Raw genomic sequence first — 18,882 nt, 5'->3', positions numbered from 1 at the left:
AAAGGTGCGTGAATGGAGTAGTAAATAACACTGATTTACTGCAAATAGATGTTCTGGTATTTACAGTTTGTTCCCTCCCTCAACAGGTTGTTTATTGTAGCTGCAGAATGACATGGCTCAAGGGAGACAACACGTAAACACTGTGAACGAGGAAATGAAGCGGCGAGATTGATTACGTTGATAGCAGATACCTAAAATGAGGGTCATGAAAAGGAACAAGAAGCCCTTTAACCCTCTGAGACCCACAATAGACCCGTTTTTGTCTTTTTTAGGGGGGTTAAGGGGGTCTTTAGGGAGAAATAGGAGGTCAACAGTATATGTCACATAGAAGTGGTGTACATCATCTGAAAGCTGGAAACCTGCCCCAAACTGCATGTGATTATCATAAAGTGGTCATGTCTGTAAAGGGGAGACTCGTGGGTACCCATATAACCCATTTTCATTCACATATCTTGAGGTCAGAGGTCAATGGACCCCTTTGAAAATGGCCATGCCAATTTTTCCTCGCTAAAATTTAGCCCAACTTTGGAGCGTTATTTAGCCTCCTTCCCGACATGGTAGCATGTGACGGTTTCCTTACGTTTTGTAGTTTCATATGATATCTGTGTTTTCAGTGTGACCCTAAAACTGAACCTACTAGAGCCTCTGAAAGACAGTTAAGTCAGTCGGGATCGTGGGTTCAGGGGGTTCTTTTTTAAACAGTTCTCAGGGACATCTTGCAGTAAAAAGACAAAACAAGAGTGTGGAGCCTTGACCTCAGCGACCTGACAGGTTACTGACCCCGGAGGGATTGTCCTGTTTCTTGTCAATGTGACGTGAGGAGGAACATTTCCCAACAGGTTTATTATCACACACCAGTATTACGGAGAGTTACAATGTTAATATAGGTGGCCAGGTAGTCTTTTCATGTAATAGTACTACTTTAAGCGTTGGTTTCCAGTTAAATGACTGGTGGAGTTACATTTTGATCACCATTAGTTGGAGCTTAAAAATGTTGTCCTTTTTTCTTTGTCATTAATAGAATGAATACTTTCATTTAACCACCACATCCTACTATTTGCACTACGTACAGAGAGAATACTGAGTCAATAAGAATCTGTTTGAGTGTACAATATCACGTCATGTAATCACATCCACACATACCAAATTATAATTTCTGACTACTGAGCTCATGATGATAGGATGTTTTTAGAAAGTAGTGTCAAGTAAGTATTTGGCAAAAGGTGTTATAAGGGGTTGATTGCTCAATTTTGTAAATTTGTGAATGATGAAATACAGTACTTTTTTTGTGGGGGCAACATTTTATTGGTATTTTTCCAATGTAAACAGAAGATAAACATGTACAACTAAGTTGTTTTTAACCATATGTTACATATAAAAATAATGGCATATAGACATTATGTATATGGCAAAAGCAGTAGGTATAAACAAGACATATACTGGTACACATATACTGTATATATAGAGAGAGAGTTATAGATAGATAGATAGATAGATAGATAGATAGATAGATAGATAGATAGATATGTATTATTGGGTGATCAAAACAACAGAATTAAAATAAATACAGTACATTTAGATATATGCGATAGTAAATGTGTTAGCCCTTACTTGGATTAAAATTAAAATAGATTTAAATTAATTAAAAATATGAATCGTAAACTTGACACTTAAAAAGCTTTAATTACAGTAAATATTGATTTATTATATATTTCATGCCACATAAAATTGAAGTTAAATTCAGACCAGAATCATTTAATATCCAAATACATTTAATATAAAGAGGACGGTCATGTCAAAAACTGTAGTGCAGCCCCCTCTCAGTCAAGTAGTCAGCTAAAAGGTTGTTTTGGTCTTAGTTGACTAAGATTTCTTTGGTCGATTAGTCGTGTTTTTATGTGCTTTGGTGTGATTCTTTGTGGAGAAACTCAGTTTTACAGATCTGTCGATTAGAACGACTTATCAATTAGTTGACAAAATCCAATTGAGTGTTAGTCGACTAAGAAATTCTTTGGTGGAGGACAGCCCTAAACTCTACGGTGTCATACGTGACCCAGAAAACAAGAACTTGACAGGCAATAGACTCATCATATCACTCTGCATGATCTCAGTAAGTCACAGTGGGGTATTGTTGTGTTTGATCAGTAATCGACTAATACATCTGCATATTCCAGGCAGTTTTATTGAAGAAGGTGTGAGGCAGCAGAGGCAGGTAGCATTCGTGATGTAGCTGCTGAGGTTACTTAAAACTGATTTGAATGTATAAATATAAATCAAGTTTTTTTCAATTTGTATATTTGGTATATACTTTAAGGTTGCACAATTATAACACTTTTTTTTAGGACTTGCAAACTAAATAAATTACATATACATGATACAATAAAAAAAATGTCCTTTCAGAGCTGTGAAATTAGTGACACAGTGATTTAGTCCAGAACTGGCTTTTGTAACGCTTGTGAGAATCATTATTGAGTGCCCTTTGTGCTGTGACACATGGACCTCTGGTGGCTCCTTGATGGTATTGTATCATCCAGTTATTTTGCATGTATTTGCCAGTTTGTCTTGAAGCTCTGACAAATGCTTCAATAAGAGTTTTTACTTTGATTGTCTTAATTTGGGTTTTTGTCTGTTTATTTATAACAAATCTGATGAGGATAATGATTTTACAGCAATGACCTAATGTTAATTATAGGCTACTGTCATAATACTAATAAAAGCAATTTCCTCAAATACAATATTAGAGTTAAGAGTATTAATGTGTGCAGAACATTAAAGATAAAGAGAAACAGTTATAAATAAACTTGTTTAAGTTCCTAATCCAAAAGTTTTAGAAGTCACCACCAGAGAGCAACGTTGCACAAAGAAAAAGAAGGAGATGTGATCTTTGGTGTGGAGAAAAACCTATAAACTACTGTCTCTGAAGAAAAGATCAGCTTCATCAATCTCTGATGGAAAATGAGACGATTGCAGTAGTAAATAATCAACTTTATATAAGAGCAAAATAAAACAACCAAGGACTGAAAAGAAAGAAACATTACCATGCTGACATATACAGTAGCTGTTAATAGATAATTCATATACTGTTGTATTGGCATATGTAAAGGTTGAGACATGTTAACAGTTTATGGAGGTCAACTGGATTTTTCAATCTAATGCAGACAGGAGGAAGGAGGAAGGGCTGTGTGTTTGCACTGACCTTTCAAAACAACTGTCAGCAAGTTAAGAGAAGGAGATACAACCTTCCTACTAGATTACCCTGTCTCCATTGAGGTCAGGAGACAAAATGAAACAAGCAGCGACGCGTACAAAAACAATGTAGGGGGTGACCTTGACCTCGACAAACAACAACATAGTGTACTCCCTCACGTAAACTCTTACCATTAACAATCTCACTCATGGATGATGAGGACCTCTCACTTCTGACCTCAAACTTTATAGCTGGTTTAGAGATGATTTCACAATCCTTTTTTTTTTTTTTTTTTTTACATTTTATGCTTTTAGAGATTAGAGAGTCGACAGTAGAAAGCTGACAGGAAATAGGAGTGTTATGGTTAGAGAAACATATGGTTCCCACTCACACTCAAATTGAATCAAACCCCTGTAGGCCACCAGTGTTCCTCCAACGTTTTTATTCACAACTTTGAGTTGTGCTGATGGTCTTGTAACTAAAAGCTTTAATTTCACTGTCACCTTTTGGATGTTAAACCTGTAATAACTGATTTGGCCACTCGGGGGCATCAGAAACTAGCTGTAAACACTACATTGACACATTATCATCTAATTTAAAGGGGATATATCATGCTCATTTCCAAGTTCAAACTTGTATTTTGGGTTTCTACTAGAACATGTTTACTTGCTTTAATGGTCAAAAAATACATTATTGTTCTCATACTGTTTGTCTGAATATATATGAGTATTCACCCTCGTCTGAAACGCTCCATTTTAGCGCCTGTCTCTTTAAGAGCCCCTCCCGAAAAAGCCCAGTCTGGTCTGATTGGCTTGAGAGAAAAATATGGTGCACCTTTGCAAAGGTAGTTCTCAAGCTGTGGGCAGAATATTCTAATGAGGCTGCATGTGACATAAAAAGGGAAGACAAATCTGAATGGCGTGTTGAATCACATGTTTTCTGATCTAGACATCCCACAAAAAACTGACTGGGTTGTCTTATTTCACAGTTTGCAGGTTGTTAGGCTCTCAAGATACCCAAATGTATGTGCACAAGCACTGAAAAAGTGAGTTTTTCATGATACGTCCTTTCATACCTTCTTTCGGTGATCTACCATGTGAATAGATGATAAAACCTACTAGTGGGTGTAGCAGCCCCCTATTGACCCACATCTATGGGGCTTATAGCAACTAAAACTACCTATTTGATTTGTTTTTATTTGTTTATTTGTTTATTTATTTTGCACAATTTAAGAATACATAACATAACAAAAAAAATAAATGAATCATATACAGTGCAGGAAGAGACAAAAAACCGACTGGGCTTATCTGAAGCCTACACCTAGAGACAAAGTTAATATAATAGTATAATAGCCTGACAACAGTCTAATCGGCTGAGTCATGTGATCCATTGACTATTAATGCCATGCCACACACTAGAACTGGGCAATATATAAAATATTTACCTAGAGCTGTAAGTACAGGGGACAAAAGTGAGTACCATATACTAAATACAGCAATATTAGAAGCCCTAAAATCACAGTAAATTAGTTCTAGTGTCATCCCGGTCCAGTGGGAACGGCCTCCTGTCTGTCTGGCCTCCAAAGATTTTCATTATCTTCCCAGAAGTCACCAACTGTCCAAAACCTCTGACTGCGAGGCCATGAGAACAGCAGACCCACTGAGAATATGTCAATTCCCAGAGGCTTCCTCTGTGAAGATTCATCCATTCTAATCTGAAGAGTTATCTCCTATCGGATCAGATCCTCCAGAGTATCTCATGGGAGTAGATGCAGCCCCGGTTTGTTTACGGATGGCCACTTCTCACGTCACAAGGTCACAGTGTTTCATGTTCAGCATTCCTCGTCCTTCAAATGTAATAACACATGCCGAAGGATGGCTGAGGACAGATGGCTCAAAGCCTACTGTTGTTTGTGCTCAACATTTCATTTCATCTTCGTTTCATCTAATGAGGCTTTTCATAACACCTAGAAAACTCATCTTCTCTGTGGAGATGAGATTTTATATTCTCACTGTTATAAATATCTTTGCACAGCTGCATATAAAAAGTAATACTCAAAAGTTTTACTCTTTTAATGACATGACATTACATTTCATAACGACTTTTTATATATACATATATAGGGTAATAAAAAGTAACAAAGAGGAGCTATAAGTCTTCTAAGTACGCTTAAAGGTTACTGTGCATGAGAGAGCATGGGTCACAGCAAAACCAGTGTGGAAAATGGAGCATTGATCCGAGTTAGTGCCAGGATTGTCTACATCATTTGTTCCAAACCTAAGGGTCAGGACCCCCCAAAGGGTCCCAAGATAAATCTGACAGGCCTCAGGATGTTTAATACAAATAAGATAGAAAAATATATATATTTCTCTTGCACAAAATTGTATTTATTTTTTCTGACTTTTTGCTAATTTGTTAATTTTTCATATGAAATTCTTGATACTTCAGGCCTCTAAAAATGCTTAAAATATAACAATTACAGAGGGTTTAATTACTCTTTTGAACTGTTCACAACACACATCCACACATCACCATCAACTGTGATGAGGTCTCGCAAGACACGGATTTGTTTTTTGAGGGATCAGACGCCAAAAAGTTTGGGAACCACTGGTCTAGATAGCGAGAAAGATTGTGCTGTAACAGAAAAGTACAAAAATGATCGCTGTAGCAGCAAATGTGCCATCAATGCAAGATGTCCTGTAAGATCTCAGGTAGTCCTGCACTAGAGAACCGTTAAACATGGGGGGGGGGGGGGGGGGAATGGAGATAGATTTATCAGGCCAAAATCTGACCATGGTCTGTACATTCAGAAGTGTACTACTCTTTGGTCCAAACGTAATGTTGACCTCACTCCTATGGAGGACGGAACCTGCCCAAATAAAAAAATAAATAAAGAACAACTAAATAAATAAATTCTGTTTAATTGTTCCTTTTATTTATTTTCATTAATTTTAAAATGTATTGATTTATTTTGCGTAATTTTTGCATTTATTTTATATTTATTTATTTTTGCATTTATTCTTTATTTGTCTCATATTTATTTTTAGTAGTATTTATTTATTTATTAATGCATTTATTTATGCATTTCAAACAGAACAATAGATAATAAGTTCAGCCTGACCCAACACTTGAACCTCTAACACCTCGATAACCTCAACCAGGATCACGTCTGTTGAATCATATCACAATAATCCAGCCATGCTCACATAGTGTACTGTTCGCGAGTTTGTAAATGAACTAATTCCCATCTTGGTGATTTGATTTCGAGGAAGTAATTATTGTTCAGCCCCCTCCTACATAGATTGGAATTCCCCTCCCTTATTAGTAATGACTACATTTTCCAGGAGGAGCAGGGGATGTGGCCGATACATTAAGGATCTGCATCTGTCTTGTGGTGATAATACAAATTGTACCCTGCATGCTTCAGTATTTTATACATCGGAAAATAGACTTCTTTTGGTGGGGAATATTCGTATTCTTTTAATACACTTGTTTTTGCTTTGTTTTTATCTTTTATAAAACAACATTCTTCCTTCATTCTTCATCCTCTGCATTGAAGTGTCTTACAACAGTTTTTTCTCTCCAGTAAACTTTTTTTTCATATATAATTACACATAATCACTTAATTTTCTTTTTCAGAGCTTGCATGACAACCATGCGTCTGAATCTGTGATAGAGTAACATTTCTTTTTTTTTCAAGAGATTTGCTCTCTTGTCATAAATCAATAGTCTGTCTGGTTGTGGGGAGTCCATAAGGAGCTTGATGACTGCATAATTGAGCTCAGGAATGTACCTGCATATGTCACAATTCCTCAGTTTGTAAAAGTAATAATTTAGTGAATCCATTATCTCCATTTATCATACACATTGTTTCTGTGCATCACAAAATAAAAAATGCTCTTCTTCAGAAAGGAACCACTATGGAACAGGAAGACATGTTAGACCCCTCCCAGCAGGTAAACAAGATGCACTTTCCACTGGTGTGTATACAGCTGGGCTTGCACCAAAGTGAGGCCAGTAGTGTCCCTGAATAAATGTTTGTCAAGCTGCACGCACGCAGTCATTTGTATACGACATCTTGAAGACGCCTTGAAACTGGGGCAGCTTTTCTGTGTTTGTGTGCTGAATTACTCACAGATGATATATATGGGGAAGGAACTCAGGATTTATATATTCCACATTATGAACAACATAGAAAAGTTTGGGTTTTGCTTTGTTAACATTTTGAGTGGAAGAAGGAACACAGTTTAAAAACCAAGCCAGTTGCTTGTGTGTAATCTGAAATACAAGAGAAAGCTGCACTACTGGAGCTCTGCTCAGTCAGAGCTCTCATCTTGAGACTTCCTAAAACATGTTCACACTCACTCACACACACACACACACACACACACACACACACACACACACACCCTCCCTCCTCCTCTCTGTAGCCAACACAGTCCTCTCAGACTGAGCGTGAGCGTCTCACCAGCCAGGATGACTGGAGGAGTTAGGCTGCAGTGTTAGGGGAGAGTGTGTGTGTGTGTTTGTTTGTGTGTGAGTGTGTCTGGGCGGACTCCTGCTGTAATGCTGCCCCATGTGTGACTGTGCTGACCACGACAGCCATCCTGTTCACAGCGGAGACTTTCTCAGCATGCAGATGGTGTGTGAGCAGCCAGGGGAAAAGTTAGTAAGAGCTCGTCTGAGCCTCAACTAACACAGTCCACTGTGCACACACTGAGTTTGTTCAGTGGATCAGCAGCAGCAGCAGCAGCAGCAGCAGAGTCTCAGCCCAGGATCTCTGTTGATGTGGATTGACTACCTGTCACTGGGTTGGATACAATAGGTGTGCATCACCACACGTCAGAGCTGAGGGATTCATTAAGGCTGTGTATTTGAAAGGTGAGTCTGCTCTTTGAGTTTTATAGCATGCTTTTGCTACGGTATTGTTAAGTCCCCATTTTTCTTGACATCTCTATACTCACTTTGACACGTACTAGAGATGTGAGGATGCTGCAGGCAAATGCTCTGACTGACTGGTCCAATCTTGGAGGGGTTGACTTACACTTTAACTTACACTTTGTGTGATTTATATTTTAAGCAGGTGTAAACTGGAGCTGAACTTTGTATACAATTTCAGAAGTAACACCACATTCTCGTTGCTATGACATTTGGTGGTGTTTTGGGGGATCTTTTTAGTATTTTGCATGTACATATGGTCCCAGATCACAAGCAGAGGAGGTCAGCATGTGCCTTCAATTTATTGAACAATGGTAAGACTCATCTGTGCTTTTGGACTGAACTTTTTTTTTTTTTGGAACAATCTTTTTTCCAAGCAAACTTTCAGAATTACAATTTTTCTAAGGATTTGATCACTAATGGTTCATTACTGTGATGCATTTCCACCGTGTTAAAGTAGTGACACAACTCATCTATGGATGACAAAACCTGCCCAAATCAAAAATAAATGAATAAATACATAAACGACTCAAAAAATAATATTGAAGATGGATGTAGCCATTAATTAATTGATGAAATGTGACATAAATTGATATTTATGTTTTAATTTGCTTCTTTATTATTTATCTTTGTATTAATTTCCTTATTTATTTACTCCTCTATATTTATGTATTTATTTATTATTTCTTTTGCATTTATTTTATTTCATTATTTATTTTATATTTGTTTTTAAATGTGTATATTTATTTATTTATTTATGCACAATTTTCCCTTTGCATTTCACCCCATATTTATTTCCCCAAACTTATTCTTTCTGTATTCTTTTCTTTATATATTTCTTTTCTTTTTACATTTTTTTTATGTATTTCTGCCTCATTATGCAAATGAGGGGGGCGGTCACTCAACGTGTGTCGTGGGGTCAGAGCATGGATTGATTTTTGCAGGTACTCATCCAGCTGTGCCATAACCTACATATTGAGAAGTGCACAAATTTCAGTTCTATATACAGTAGATGTGTCACACCTGGGTGGGCCTGCTGGGGATCTCACATATTGTGAAAATGACTTAATGCTGCAATCTTTATCTAAAGCGTATTAACTTCATTGTTAGCCTGAAGCTGCAAACTGAATCATCAATTCACTGTAAGTCACCAAGACTGTTGGACAGCTGGAAAACATCAATTTTCTCTACTCAGGTACAATTTGGTGCACTTATTGTACTGTCACTCTAGCATTTTGCAAGGGCTTGCTAATTCTGCTGTATTCATACTGTACAGATGGTGAGACCGTTGAATGTCCCATCCAAAACACTGACCCCCTGTCTGGCTGTCGGCTGGCCAGACAGACACGAAAACTCAATTATGTCTGGATTAATGTGCAGAAAAGCAGAATGAGAACAGATTTCATATAATAAGAATGAAAGGATGAGAAGGAAACGACAAGGTGGTGGATAAAATGGCAGGGAGGACAACTTGTTTTCCCCACCTGGTGTGTTAATGGAAAAGGAAGATGTGAAAGCAAACAGGGCATGGACTGAGGTAGAAGTAGGGAAGATATGATGACCCCCGTGTGCCAGGAATGTCTGCAGTGCACAAGCTGTGCTGCTGGAAAGCCTAGGGATCAGGTTCCCCGTGTCAGCTGCTGCACCCGACTGTTCCCAGGTCTAACTCTGTGATATCTGTGTATTGAGAGAGAGAGAGGAATACTGCAGCAAAACTGGAGTTGAGATCAAATTAGAGAATGCATTCGTGAAAGGAATAATTTTAACATTTTTGAGAAATATTTGCTTTCTGGCAGACAAGATTGATACCACTCTCAGATGAAATCTTCTCATTTAACTTTCCACCAGAGTGAAAAAGTGTGAAAATGTCAAACTGCTCCTTTACTGTAACTTTAAATAGGCGTTATCAGTTGCTACAAGCCCCATAGATGTGGGTCATTAGGGGCCTACTACACCCACTAGTAGGTGATATCAACTATTCACATGGTAGATCAGCAAAAGAAGTTATAAAAGGATTTTTACTAAACCTAAAGAAGTTGAAGTTTTGTTGCCTAAACATAAAGAAGTTGTAGTTTTGTTACCTAAACTAAAAGAAGTTGTAGTTTTGTTGCCTAAACATAAAGAAGTTGTAGTTTTGTTACCTAAACTAAAAGAAGTTGTAGTTTTGTTGCCTAAACATAAAGAAGTTGTAGTTTTGTTACCTAAACTAAAAGAAGTTGTAGTTTTGTTGCCTAAACCTAAAGAAGTTGTAGTTTTGTAGTCTAAACTTAAAGAAGTTGTAGTTTTGTTACCTAAACTTAAATAAGTTGTAGTTTTGTTGCCTAAACCTAAAAAAATTGTAGTATTTTGCCTAAATCTAAAGAAATTGTAGTTTTGTTGCCTAAACCTAAAGAAGTTGTAGTTTTATTGCCAAAACCTAAAGAAGTTGTAGTTTTGTTGCCTAAACCTAAAGAAGTTGTAGTTTTGTTGCCTAAACCTAAAGAAGTTGTAGTTTTGTTGCCTGACGTTTCATTCAGGTTTACATGTTAGAACGTGTTGCTTTAAAGTTTCACTTTCACCTTTACAACGTAGTGGGCGTAGTAGGCTAATGACCCACATCTATGGTGCTTAAAGCGACTGATAACGCCTATTTAATGGCCTGATAACAGTTGAATCGGGTGCTCACCCAGAGGTGATATTCACAAAGGTGAAAATGCAGAGTCAGCTTTCCCCAAACTGCAAACAATGGGGAAAATGACTATGATCATGATTTTCAGTTTGCCCTCTCACTTTGTGACCGTAGCATCTTGCGTCTTAATTTATTCAGAAAATATCCTCCCTGCTGTATTCACAAAAGATCGCCACATCAACAGTATCAGTTATAGCAGTGTGTCAAACACATGTAGAATGAGTCAACGTTCAGCTCCTCCACAGGGCCGCAGCTCACTTTCCCAGACATGCTGTGACACATGGCGTTGAGGAAAATGGAGAGGGAGGGGCAGCGTTGCCGTTGATGGGGTGGCGAGTGTATCATACTAAAAGGGCTGCATTGTAGACTGTAAAGGGGGTCCACACATGGTGTCTAAATTGGTGCGTAGACAAAATAGACACTGACTCATCACATTGATTCATACAGGAAAGCCAGGGAGTTTATTTATGGAGCGGGAGCAAAAAGAAAATTTATCTACAAGAACCAAATCCTTCTATGTTTGTGATACATTATATCGCCCACCTTCACCTCCCTTCCTGTCTTCCTGCTTTCATCCATCCACCTCTCTCTTTGTGACTCACAGTGGGTTGTGTGACACTGATCGTGGACTACTCCGTAATGAAGGATCGCGGCCTCACTTCAAACCCTTCGGCACTGTAAATCATGATAGACCTGACTTGTGCATGTGTTGGATGCAGCAACGGATCAGTTTTTTTTTTTTTTCACGTGTGTTATGAGTACTTCCATCTGTGACCGCTCTGAAGCCCTTCCTCTTTCACATCCTCTCCACAGCACAGCAAGAAACATGCCCTCCTCTCACCTCTGTGACTTTTCAGCAGGAGTCTAACAGAACCAGACCGCTCTCGAGGTAGCAGCTTTGGTAGCGGAGGGTTATATTTGTCTTTAACACATGTGGGTCATGGAGGCCCTACTGTGCAGACTGTAAAGAGGGGGAGGCTGCTCAGGGATATTTAAAGGGTTGACAGCATCGACTGGCAATTACAAGTTCAAGTTTCCTCTTTCGCATGTTTTTAGATGTTATCTAGTGTACCGTGCACATACATAAACGCATGAGAATCACTTTTCCTGTTAGAGTAAGTGAACATGGACTTTGTCAAATCTGAATTAGCTTGGAGATGGTTGCTAAGGAAACACAGACGGTTTATGTAACTGCCAGGTGGATTCAGTCAGCTGTCAAACATGCTGGCTTGCAATGAAGTCGGCCCGTGTGTCCACCAATCACATCGGTGTTGCCAGATAGGATATGATAAACTATCTTTCCAGAGGCTTAAAATGATTGTATTTTGAGGAAAATGATTGCACACAAGTCATAACCATGAGAACAAATAGGCGTAAATGTGTAATTTTACAAAACATATATTTAAATGGGGCTGCACGGTGCAGTGGTGAGACCGCTGTTCGTGACTTGGGTGTTACATTTCACTTTTACTTTACAATCAGCTGTTCGTTTGTGTCCCATGTTCACAACATCAAGTCACATTTTCACTGTAAAAACGCAGTTATTTTAAACCCAACAATGTTTTTTTTCCTAAACCTAACTTCAGTGGTTTTATTGCCTAAACCTAAGCAAGTATTTTTGTTTAATTCACACCATTAAGCACATTTACGTTTACCAGAAACTGAAAAGTGACGACCGAGGGGTCTGACAAAGCATCAGTATGTGACAAGGTGGGATGAGAACATGTTGGTCCATCAGTTTGACAATTTTTATAGCCTACTATTAAAAAATGAAATTACAAGACAGGAGGGAGAGAGAGTTACAGCCGTGCTCGCCAGCCACGTTCATCAACATCATAACCTACACTAAAGAGCGATTGTCTGGAAAGAGGTCACGTGAGAAGCGATGCGTGAACACAGACGTAGGATCCATATTTTGCTATCTGAGACAGCGCAGACTAAAACGTCACGAAATGGTCAAATTAACGTACATTATGGCACTTTTGGCATCGTTGATAGTACATCGTACAGAGGGCAAAGTTATTGTACTAATACGATGATTATCGTACATCTGGCATATCACATCTTACTGGCTACTTTGATGCGGTGTACTGGAAGAGAGAGACATCATGTGATAAAGTTCATTTTTCATACACAGAAAGAGAAATAGTTTATGTTGACAGACAGACAAATACATTTTTTATCCGAGTTGATAAGACTAAATGGTAGCACTGTTTTGACCCTCTTCATTGTGACTTTTCTGCTTAATGCACCATTGACCTTTATATCATCCAAGGAAAATTGGCACAGGCTTTGCTGGCAAGCACTGGGGCCAACGTGGAGTAGAACAGCTGCTGAAAAGGCAAAAAACTGGAGAGTGAAGACAGACAGATGGTGATGGCACTGTGTCTGCCACATGTTAAAGGACACAAATAAATGTCTGCTATTCATCAGTGGATCATTAAGTCTTCAGGGAGGACATTATTTGCATCACTGTGATCATTGATAACCTTTAATATGAACACACATTACTACTATGAGTAGTAATGACGTGTTTGAAAAAAATGTATTTATTGAAGTCCTCGGCAATGGTTGCTGAACCGCTATTGTCTAATCATAACTTAGCAACTGTAAATCTGGGATTTCTCCACATGTTTAAGACATGTGCATGGGGCTGTAGAGCAAAACTTTATAGTCTTTCCAAAAAACCCAATCAAGAGAAACATATAAGATATGGGTTAAACTGTGTTTTTCTGCCCTTAAAATAAACTGCAATCCATCTTACTAGCTACAGTAGTAACTGAGTGTTACTTTCCAAAGCCAAATAGATTGCATTGCATGCATTGCATGACTAGAGCACATCCTATGTGAAAGTATGCTATCAGAGTTTAGGTTAGCAACCCCAGCCAAACCCGAGATAACAGTATGTTTACCAAACACGTTGGTTAGTCCTCATCTTAAAATTTTTTGTCTCTTGTAATGTTAAAAATTAAAACATATGGTGCGAACAATGTAAGCTAAGCAGCCAGGTTATGTTAGAATGAAATAGATCTAACCCTTACAATATAATTCATATAAGACTAGGACTAAGCTCTACATTACAACACAAGAAAAAAGCTGGTGATGACGCTCGAGTGCGTCAGTCAGAGACAGCGTTTTCAGCCAACTCATGACTCTTAATGAGATAGATAGATAGATAGATAGATAGATAGATAGATAGATAGATAGCAGTGGTTCTCAACCCTTTTCGGGGACCTTCAGGGACCTCCGTCTCAGAAGATTTTGGCTGTTAAATATGATTAAGATCAGAATTCTAAGGAGGAAATAACCGTGGAGGAAGTGAAACCTATGATCAGAGTCACTTTTATGAATCTTACTCACATTGGGCTCACTTAGTGAATTAAATAGTGAAAATAAACCATTACCCATTTACCAGGGGACCCTCTGGAACACCATCAAGGACCCCTGGGAGGGTCCCCTAGTTGAGAACCACTGATTTATAGCAGCAGATCCAAGTTTGTTGCACTTTTCTCTCAACAGAGTGCTCCGCTGTGGCTGTTGTGACCGGCCACTTCCTGTGGTCCCACAAGATTTCCTGCCACTGTCCCTACCCATCACCAAAACGTTTCGCAGTTTGGGCAACAGTCTGCAAAGTCCCAATTATGGGAATTGAATGCTCTTCTCTTTGCAGCCCAAAATGTATGATTTAGGTAACTGTGTTGTATTTTTACCCCCTCCCAAAAAAATCCTCCCTGGCACAACTTTAATTTCCCAAAGGATGAGCCAGACTTAATATCCTCCTCCTCCAAAGCAGCTCAATTCAAACAAAGACGTGTCAAACAGCAGTTCAGGCTTTCTGTTAGCTTCAGTACTTTCCCATATGGGGAACAAACACTCTGTGCAAGCACCGAAAACGAGCAACCTCGTGACGGCGTGAGACGAGTCCTGTACGGACAAGAAGCTCTGCAGTGTCACATTTCAGAGATTTTACAATCCCGTCAAACTTCTAGATATCCTTATTTCCTCTGTGTATGGGTAGAATTCATGATGTAGCCAACATATGGTGCTTCTGACATCATTTTCACATGAGGAAAAATACTTCACTGATGTGTAAAGGTTGTTATCACTGCATGCTGAATTATCCTAACCGGTTTATCATGTCAATTTTTTGAATCATCATCATCACAAGTATCAGTTTATGTCAAACAGATGAGTCCCAGAAAGCAATTTAAAATGATTTATTGTACAATTCAGTCCCTTCCTGGCTGCTCTAAAAACAGCTTTCATCATTAAAGACACGTCCAGTAGTTGTATTTTATGATTGCACTAACAGACACACTGATCCTGAGATGGCCTGCATGGCTCTGCATCCATTTTACTGATGGACACAGACAGACAGAGAATACTAAAGCCTGCCACTTGCAGAATCCATTTTTTTCTTTTACTTGTGAAATTTATTCATTTTATTCGTCTGCCACAGAGCCACAAATATATTGCATCCTGCTAAGAAATTACAGTGCATGCATGCCACAAAACCTTAGGGGGCTGATTCCTGACTATCTCTGTGTTTTTCCTTTCGAGTGTTTGCGGTATGTGTAAGTGTGTGTGTGTGTGTGGCTGTGTGTTTACTGAACTGTTGTTTTTTTTTATAGTGAAGGTCAGGGTGTCTCTTCCCACTGACTTCTTAGCACGGTCAAAGTTTCTCAGACAAGCTGTGAGAAAATTCTGGGATACTTTTGAACTCAAGACACAGAATCAAGTGTTACTAGGCACGAGCAGATGGTAACAGAGAGTGTTAATTGCTGCTTTGGAAATGAAATGCTCCATCATACTGCCGTTATTCAAGAGATCAGACTTGATGTCATCACCAAACTTAAAGAAGAAAGTTGGGCTTCATGTCAATTTCTAACTATGTGTACTTTTTATATATGTAATCGCGATTAATCGCATGATTCTCCGTAGTTAATCACGATGAATCGCAAATTCATCGCACATTTTTCATCTGTTCAAAATGTACTGTACCTTAAAGGGAGATTTGACAAGTATTTAATGCTCTTATCAACATGAGAGTGGTAAATGGAAATGGACTTGCACCTTCCAACCACTCAAAGCACTTTACACTACAAATATGGGCAAATATGCTTGCTTTATGCAAATGTAGTTATTATTGGAAATCAATTAACAATAGAAAAAAATGATAAATATTGTCCAGAAACTCTCACAGGTACTGCATCTAGCATACAAAATATGCTCAAATCATAACATGACAAACTCAAATCTGTAAAGAGGAGACTCGTGGATACCCATAGATCCTTGAGGTCAGAGGTCAAGGGACCCCTTTGAAAACGCCATGCCAGTTTTTTCTCGACAAAATTTAGTGTAACTTTGGAACATTATTTAGATGGATTCCTTAGTTTCATATGATGCCAGTAACTTCACTCTAGCTCTAAAACTGTCAGTTGCGTTAATGCGTTAAAGAAGTTAGTGGCGTTAAAACAAATTTGCGTTAACTCATTATTACCACGTTAACTTTGACAGCCCTACTTTTTTTATAAAGAGTTTCATTCCAAAATTAGTTATCCTCCAGCAATTTGAATGCAACTCTTGCTTAATTTGAACTGTAACATACGTGTACACATTTTTAGGATTTTTAGGAATCTGTTTTCAAATAGATTGCACTAGAAATCTTTCATTTGCCTTGTAAAGTATTTCTTTATTTTATGTGTTCCTTTTTCAACCTCGTTGTTACTTGTTGGGGAAATATTATATATCTGGTTCCACTGCTTATTTTTGGAGACTGAGGCTCAAGGGACAGCTCACACTCTTGCCACACACAAAGATACAGTACACACACCTGCACACACAGGTGTTTAACAGGGACACACAATGTGCTGAATGGACAAAACAGTCAGGTAGTGATGTGTTCTTGCAGAGACATAAATGTGCTTACAACCACATCTGGCATCACCTGGAGGTTTTGTGTCTGCAAAAAGAATGGCTACATATAAAATCCAGGTTTGAAAACCAGATCAACTACCTTGCCTTTAGCCCTTGTTGGGTTGTTGCGTCACACAAATTAGGTAGCCTGTATTAACCTAAACAAATGTATCCACAAATCAAAATGGTCTGACTCCAAACCCTGCTTTCATCGTTTTATTGTAGAACTCAAGCAATTTCGTTACTCGAAAATATTAAGAACAAAAAAACTGCAGTCTTTCAATATTTTAAAGGAAACACATTTTATTTGAACTTTGAAAGGACTTAAAATGAATGGAGTTTGGACTCCCTGGCTTGTAGTTGTTTTTGTTTTTTATTTATGTTTTTGTTCAACAATTGTTGTGTATCTCTCTGTTTTAAATAAAGGAAGTTTTGAAACAAAAAAACCCAAAAAACTTAAAACAAATGCAGCCTTTTTTCTTTACTAGCTGGCTCATGAGGGAAGGGTGGATTGGTGACATTAGGGAATCTGTTTTCAACAGAAAATTATTAACCTATCATCAGTAATAGAATATTTATTTTACAGTGTAGTAATAGAACTAAACGTTTCTTTTTCTTCTCTAGTTTTTGGCAAAAACGTAGACATCCAGAGAGCCACTGTATTGCCCACCCCCCTCTATTTACATGAAATGGTTCGGTCCAACGCCCTAACCAGGTGTGAAGGTAGTTTAGCAGAGTGAGGAGTGTCAGTGGAAAACTATTCAAGTGTCTCAGCTTCTGAAAGAAAAACCTGGTTTCCAAAAACAAAAAGAAAGAAAAGAAAGGGCGACCCAATTTTTCACAAAAAAGGTGTGTGTACTGTAGTCTGTGAGTGGTGGAAATTAGCTTGCAAACATTAGCTAGTTAGCCTTATGCCAGAAAGATTGTGAGTGTTAACATTTTGCCCATCTTTTAGCCGACATTTAATCAATGCAGGCAAACTTTTAGTAAGCCATTCATACTAAATGAGTGGTCCCTGTCCCTGTCTGGTGCCAGGCCCAAGTACAAATGCAGTCATGTATCCCCATCCCCCTACTACCAGTGAACCAGCCTTACTCCTACCTGAAGAACAGGTGAGCAGCATTGTGTTGAATCTGACACGTCAGTTGGTAGTAACGGAAATTGTTATGTTATTACAAATGGTATTATATTAAGTGATGTAATATATACATTTGAAGTTATTCATTAATGTTAAGATCATTTTCCACTCAAGAATTTTACCATTAAAGGGACTGTTTGTAAGAATCAGAAATGCTCGTTAACAGCGACACCTGTGGCCTTTAAGTCAACGAAAGTCAGCGTCGGGCTTGTGCTCGCTCTAAATCGACATGAACGAGCATCGCTCAAAACAGTGAGGCGACACACGTCAGCTAAAACCACACTATCACTCTATATTTCACCTGCTTTGCAGTAATGTTAGCTGACCAGACGAAGGTCTCTCCATGAATCACTGCTGATCCTAGTGTTGGCTTTTCCTGCTTCAGCCTCCCGACCGCGGTCGGAAGGAACGGGTGAGCCACCGGAGTTTTGGTCGGAGACGATAACGTTTCTCGCTGCGGAGCACCGTCACTTCATAAGACACGGGAAACCTCTGTTGGTCTGGAGGAGCTGCAGCATTTATTTCTGCACAAACGTCCACTGTACATTCACTAGATATTCTCAGAGCTACGAAGTCTTCTGCAGTGTGTAGTGTGCGCGCATGCACGTGAGGTGCAGCGAGCTGAGTGAAGGCAAGCAGGCAGAGGAGCAGAGTACAGCAGAGACTCCGGCCCTGGTCTCCCCCGCATCCTCCGACCGTGGCCAACACTGTTTTGCAAGACGGGCTTCACTAGATATAACTTTGCGGTTTTGGTGCTTCCGTGTAGTTTGATCAGATCAACAGCTTTTCAGGTAGCGGTTGCTGAGAATCCATGACTGTCAATTCTGTATTTCACCACATTTTTTAACGATTTTGGCTGCTGAATCTAAAAAAACAAGCTTTGGAATCCATATTACTGGTATGCATTTGCAAAGTGGTTTGATAAATGATATTGCCTTTCAGGCTGTTTCATTTGATCACCAGACTTCAGGCTGAAAACTGTTATAATTGTTATGCTGTAACCTTATGGTGGCGCTAGAGGACAAGTTAAGGAAT

General features: G+C 38.7%; 1 protein-coding gene across 2 annotated transcripts in view; it reads left to right on the top strand.

Moving 5' to 3' along the window:
* The first annotated feature begins 7,645 nt into the window (after positions 1 to 7,645).
* The window catches only part of arhgap24 (Rho GTPase activating protein 24), a 78,180-nt gene continuing 66,943 nt past the window's right edge, over positions 7,646 to 18,882 (top strand). Inside the window, exon 1 of one of the 2 annotated variants that reach the window (XM_037753001.1) lies at positions 7,646 to 8,068. Coding sequence is in view for 1 of the 2 variants with exons in the window: in XM_037753000.1 (XP_037608928.1) it covers positions 17,765 to 17,821 (57 nt within the window). In the remaining variant the exon portion in view is untranslated. Of the gene's footprint in view, positions 8,069 to 17,736; positions 17,822 to 18,882 lie in introns of those variants that run through there. The other variant, XM_037753000.1, reaches the window with a different exon arrangement.

The sequence above is a fragment of the Sebastes umbrosus genome, chromosome 19 (genome assembly GCF_015220745.1).
Source record: "Sebastes umbrosus isolate fSebUmb1 chromosome 19, fSebUmb1.pri, whole genome shotgun sequence".
Classification (NCBI taxonomy): Eukaryota; Metazoa; Chordata; class Actinopteri; order Perciformes; family Sebastidae; genus Sebastes; species Sebastes umbrosus.
Note: the sequence above shows the minus strand (reverse complement) of the source record. Positions and strands in the feature narration are given on the sequence as shown.